Source organism: Cornus florida, unplaced genomic scaffold, assembly GCF_030987335.1.
Source record: "Cornus florida cultivar Cherokee Brave unplaced genomic scaffold, ASM3098733v1 CherokeeBrave_3.0.0_Hap2_Chr08, whole genome shotgun sequence".
In the NCBI taxonomy this organism is placed as follows: domain Eukaryota; kingdom Viridiplantae; phylum Streptophyta; class Magnoliopsida; order Cornales; family Cornaceae; genus Cornus; species Cornus florida.
The window spans coordinates 7,728,600-7,734,848 of NW_026775578.1; the positions used below are offsets into that span (position 1 = coordinate 7,728,600).

Sequence of the window (6,249 nt, forward strand, 5' to 3'; positions counted from 1 at the left end):
CTTCCCGTTGCCTAAGATTGATCAAATGGTGGATGCCACCACTGGGTATGAGCGTTTAACCTTTCTGGACGCATATTCAGGTTATAATCAGATTCCTATGGACCCCGCAGATGAAGAAAAAACTTCTTTTGTCACCGAGCGAGGAACATACTGCTACAAAGTTATGCCTTTTGGATTAAAGAATGCGGGAGCAACTTATCAACGACTTGTTAGCAAAGTTTTTAAGAATCAAATGGGTAAGACTGTCGAAGCCTATATTGATGATATGGTGGTAAAGAGTAGGAAAAAGGATGATCATCTGAAGCATCTGCAAGAGGTATTTGATGTACTAAAGCGATATGGGATGAGGCTCAATCCGACCAAGTGCTCGTTCGGTGTGAGTTCCGGGCAGTTTCTGGGACACGTGGTCAACCGCAGGGGCATCGAAGTTAGCCCCGCTCAAGCAGAGGCTTTGATTAAGAATGCCGAGCCAAAGACGATCAGAGAGGTGCAAGCCCTAACAGGACGAATAGCTGCATTAAGTCGATTTATTTCAAAGTTGTCAGACCACTGCAAACCATTCTTTGACACGATTCGGAGCCATGGAAGGCAGGTCTGGGGGGATGAGCAACGACAGGCATTGACTCATTTGAAGCAATATATGCAGAATCCACCAGTCCTGTCAGCCCCAGAACCGGAAGAAAAGTTATTTCTATATCTTGGAGTATCTGGTGTCGCGACGAGTGCCGTTCTGATTCGTTGCAAGGAAGGGGTGCAATACCCGGTATTTTATGTAAGCAAAACACTGATGGAGGCAGAAAAAAGATACTCAAAGGCCGAACGGGTGGTACTTGCACTTGTAAATGCAAAAAGAAAGTTAAGGCATTATTTTGAATCCCACCCCATAGCTGTTCTAACAACTTTCCCAATCAGAACGCTCATGCACAAGCCAGAGCTCTCGGGCAGAATGACAAAGTGGGCCATAGAGTTGAGTTCATTTGACATAACGTACGAGCCGAGAACAGCTATTAAAGGGCAAGCGGTGGCCGATTTCCTACTAGAATGTGATGCCGAAGATACGGAAGAGGACCTTAGAAGCGGCTCTTGGAAACTTTTTGTGGATGGCTCCTCTAACCAGATGGGGGCTGGGATTGGGATCAAACTGCAAACCCCAGAGGGTACTTCCTTGAGCCAAGCACTCAGACTTGAGTTCCGAGCCACCAATAATGAAGCGGAATACGAGGCGTTGCTAAATGGATTAAAGTTGGCCAGAGAGCTACAGATCAAAAGTTTGACAGTGTATAGTGACTCGCAGCTGATTGTTCGGCAGGTAAATGGTGAGTACGCAACCAAGGATGACATGATGGGGGCATATCGTTCTGCCGTTCTGCGTAGAGCCAAGGACTTTGCAAAGATTGAATTCATACAGTTGCCGAGGGAACAGAATGCAGATGCAGACCGTTTAGCATGCAGTGCTTCGAGTTGCGGTGAAACATTGGCGAGGGTGATTCCAGTGGGAATAGTGACCCAGCCGTCCATTTTCGAAGAACCGATGGACTCGGACCCTTGGCAAGTCAACGTCATACCGTATGAACCGAGTTGGATTGACCCAATCATTACCTATATTCGAGATGGCGTTTTGCCTATGCAAAGGGATGAAGCTAGGAAACTCAAAAAGAATGCTGCCAAGTACGCCATCGTGCGGAACCAGCTGTACAGAAGGTCCTATTCTGGCCCGTACTTGAAATGTGTCACCCCCGCGGAGTCGCAGCAGGTATTGCGAGCTATTCATGAGGGTGTGTGTGGCAATCATTCTGGGGGAAGATCGTTAGCGCATAAAGCAATGACACAAGGGTATTTCTGGCCAAACATGTCAAGAGATGCGGAGGAGTTCTCTCGAAGGTGCGATAAGTGCCAACGATATGGACCAATGATCCACCAACCACCTGAGGAATTGCACGTAATGGCCTCGCCGTGGCCTTTCGCGCAATGGGGGATGGATGTGGTCGGTCCTCTGCCAACTGCAAGAGCTCAGAACAAGTATGTGTTACTGGCCACGGATTATTTCACTAAATGGGTGGAGGCAGAACCGTATCCTAGCGTGACTCAGACTCAGGTGAGACGATTTATCTGGAACAACATTATCTGCCGCTTCGGTGTTCCCAGAACAATAGTCATGGACAATGGCACAAACCTCGACAGCAGGCAAGTAAGAAAGCTGCTGGAGGAGTATGGAATCAACCAGAAGTTGGCTGCAGTAAGTCATCCTCAGGCTAACGGACAAGCAGAAATCACAAACAGAACCATTTTCGCCTGCATTAAGAAGAAGCTGGAAGATCATAAGGGGAAGTGGTTGGATGAACTCCCGAACGTTCTATGGGCTTACAGAACCACCCCAAGGCGGCCGACTGGGGAGAGCCCGTTCGCAATGGCGTATGGTACCGAAGCAGTTATACCGGTTGAGCATTTAGTCCCCACTATCAGAAGCTTAGCATGGAGTCGAGATCAGAACGACAAGATGTTAAGATTGAACCTCGACATGATAGACGAAAGGAGGGACGCAGCGGCTATAAGGCTAGCATCGTATCAGCAAGTGCTGGCGAATAGTCACAATAAGAGAGTAAAACACAGGGATTTTGCCCCGGGCGATCTGGTTCTGAAAAGAAAGGTGGGGATGGTCAAAAAAATGATGCCACCCTGGGAAGGCCCATACAGAATTGCAGAAGTCATTGGCAAAGGGGCATATACGTTGGAAACCATGGCGGGAAAGTTGGTCAGCAAGCCCTGGAACGCCACGTCTCTGAAGAGGTACTACCAATAGAAGCTAAGTTCTGGCTTTAATTGGATGTTATTTGTTGTCAATCAAATACGTATGAATGAGCAAGTTACTGGAATTTACAAAAAAAGAATTTTCTTTTCCAATGGTCTACTATAAAAATTTAAAACCAAGTGGCAAGTGGCATTCTAGCCGAGCGCCAGGCACTTAAGCAAGATAAGTGGCAGCTGGCACTATAAGCCGAATGCCAGACACTTGCTAAAAATTTAAAGCCAAGTGGCAAGTGGCATTCTAGCCGAGCGCCAGGCACTTAAGCAAGATAAGTGGCAGCTGGCACTATAAGCCGAACGCCAGACACTTGCTAAAAATTTAAAGCCAAGTGGCAAGTGGCATTCTAGCCGAGCGCCAGGCACTTAAGCAAGATAAGTGGCAGCTGGCACTATAAGCCGAACGCCAGACACTTGCTAAAAATTTAAAGCCAAGTGGCAAGTGGCATTCTAGCCGAGCGCCAGGCACTTAAGCAAGATAAGTGGCAGCTGGCACTATAAGCCGAACGCCAGACACTTGCTAAAAATTTAAAGCCAAGTGGCAAGTGGCATTCTAGCCGAGCGCCAGGCACTTAAGCAAGATAAGTGGCAGCTGGCACTATAAGCCGAACGCCAGACACTTGCTAAAAATTTAAAGCCAAGTGGCAAGTGGCATTCTAGCCGAGCGCCAGGCACTTAAGCAAGATAAGTGGCAGCTGGCACTATAAGCCGAACGCCAGACACTTGCTAAAAATTTAAAGCCAAGTGGCAAGTGGCATTCTAGCCGAGCGCCAGGCACTTGCCGTACAAACACACGGCGAAGCTAATATAAAAAGAAAAAGAGAGAAAAGATATGTATGTACTGAAGATAAGTTGAATAAAGCACAACACATAGGGAAAAAGAGTTCTGTCATTTCATTAATATTGAATATTGAGTTTACAAAAGAGAGATGTCCATCATTACAAGAAGATATGAACTAGAAGAATTCGAAGGAGCCCTAGCTAGACGCCTCAGTACCAACAGCATCCTGGTCTTGCCGACTCGCCTCCTCGGCCCCATCAGCCGCCTCACCCTCGTGAGGTGGGGAATCCAGGTGAATGACTGAATCGTTCGGCTGGGGTTCAGCGTCAGCAGTGGCTATAGAAGGAGCCACGGTTGACGATTGGGGAGCAGTCAGTGGCAGAGCAGTAGGAGGAGCGGTGATGATCCTTGAGGATGCGATGTCCTGGCACTCATCAAATATACGTTCAGCTTCGGTGGGTTCTGGGTCGACATAGACCCCCAGAGGCTCGATCCCCAGATCCTTGTCTACCTCATCCGGAGTGGAGCTGGTCTGTCCCTCATCCGGAACCCGGTCGGCGAAACCTTCCCGGAATCCTTGAGCATACCGAAGAGCACCGACCCTGGAAAACCGAGCGTGAAGGGCCAGCATCCCACCACCCACTCTGCTGATCGCGTCGATCAGAGCGGTACGCTCGTCGAGAGCTCTTTTTTCAAAAGCCATCCGAGCAGACTGTTCATCAGCTAGAAGGCGCTGGAGTTCTGCCTTCTCTTCTCTGATTGATTCCCGCTCAGTCTGCCAGACGCTCTTCTCAAGCTGGAGGGCGTCCTTCTCATCCTGAAGGGAATCATTCTCCTTCTTCAGGACATCTCTCTCTTGCTCGGCTTTGTCAAGCCGAACCAGCACCTCGGTATTCTTCATGGCAAGGAGGTCGTTTTCTTTATTAGCCACCTCCAGGCTGTCAGAATACTTTCGGGCCCTGGCGTTCCCCATCTCCACCTGCTTCTGCATGGCCATCATCCCGAACAATGTCTGCATAGGTGCACATTAAAAACGGTTAAACCAATAGTCAGAACGGGCGAAGGCAGGACCAAGTAATATGAGAGAATTCATGAGTTAGAAAATAAAAGTCACCTCCATAGCAGATTGGGGAAAGCGACTGAACACGTCCTTCTGGGAAAGACCCTTTGCCGCCTCAAGGTCCTTCGGAGTCCACATGCTCCTGTAGTAGGCCATAGCGGTCTGGCCATCCTTCAGCATGGTCTCGTTCGGTTTCACGAACGTCCCATCCGTTCGGGTGTACCGAGGGGCCCATGGCGGTAAGCTGGGGATAGAAGGGGGGCCCGAAGCAGAAGCAGAGCCACCAGCTGCGGGAGGCCCAGAGGGAGAAGGAGCTCTGATCGCTCGGTGCAGGAGAGTACCCGGCCCAGAGACCCGGGTCCTTCTAATGAGAGGCTCCTCCTCCGGATCGATTTCACTGTCAGGATGAGGCCTTTTGCCTCGCTCTTTGTCCCGACCACCCCCCGCAGCAGCAGGAGCTATGGTAGCTGGGGAGGGCGCGTTCTGGTTGGCAGCAGGGGCGCTGGCAACAGGGTTAGTAGCCACTGCGCTCGGGACAGTGTCAGATATGGTGGCTGAAGAAGAAGCCGACGCTGGAGAGGAGGTCGCCCCAGCAGCAGGAGTGGCTGGGGGAGTATTTTTCCTCCTGCCAAAAGAGGGAATCTGCAGTCTGCTCATGTTGTAGCCGAGTGATGAGAGCGCAAAGAGGTTGTCTGAAGTGAGGAGATCTGAGCAGGAAGGAATATCGTTCAGAACGTATCTCTTCAAGTAGTTACTCCTATCCCTGCAAACACTATAGCTCAAGTCATCACAAGGTATTCCCAAGGAGCGGCATAAGTAAGTGCAAAAACGAGGAACGCATGTTTCACAGGGGCAGTCATGTTTATGGGATTTGAATTTTTTATAGGAGGAGACAGAGCAGACACCAAAGGCGCTCGGGATTGGGTAATCCTCTGCAGCCGGCGAAGACCAAGCCCCACTAATGCCCACTATGCTATCCCTCCAACCCTTTTCAGATTTTATTGTGTCAGTGCATATGGACATCTTCTCGAACGGGTAGAGGTGGTAGAAGGGCTCGTTAGTACGGATCTTACTGACCTTATAGCACAGAAGGAGGTCTATGAGGTCGAGATCCAGATTTCTGTCACGCATCAATAAGAGCATAACAGATATGATCCTAAAGAAGTTGGGGTTGACCTGCAGAGGGGATATCCCCAATCTATTGAAAACATAACTAAAGAAAGGGTGCAGAGGGAACCTAACAACATTCAATTGAAGGTTCGTGAATAAGACTTCGCCGGGCAGGAGGCCGGCGCCGGTCGTAATGTTAACGTCTTGGGGGCAAACCCTAACTTCGATGTTGTCAGGAAGTCTAAGTCTCATACGAAGAACATCCAGATCTACAACCATGGTGGAGATGCTAGAAGAATCTAAAGAGGGAAAATGGAAGCCTGCCGAAAGTAAAAAGAACGAAACTAACCTCGGAGGACTGCAAGATCGCTGGAAGAATGACTCTCGAAGGATTTCACCGGAAAAGGCTTAGCACTGTTCTAGAAAGAGAGAGACTTGGCTGATGATGGAGACGGTAAAGAGAAGTGAAGTGGAATTCTAGAGCATTATAAAGGCG

The 6,249-nt window shown here is 49.3% G+C and overlaps 1 protein-coding gene across 1 annotated transcript; it reads right to left on the reverse strand.

Moving 5' to 3' along the window:
- Nucleotides 1-3,498: 3,498 nt before the first annotated feature.
- Nucleotides 3,499-6,032, reverse strand: LOC132269181 (uncharacterized). Its single transcript, XM_059770271.1, has 2 exons — nt 4,698-6,032; nt 3,499-4,595 (listed from the first exon to the last, which is right to left on the reverse strand). The coding sequence occupies exons 1-2, from the start codon at nt 6,030-6,032 to the stop codon at nt 3,780-3,782; spliced, it is 2,151 nt and encodes a 716-aa protein (XP_059626254.1). The 3' UTR covers nt 3,499-3,779.
- Between the last annotated feature and the right edge of the window lie 217 nt (nt 6,033-6,249).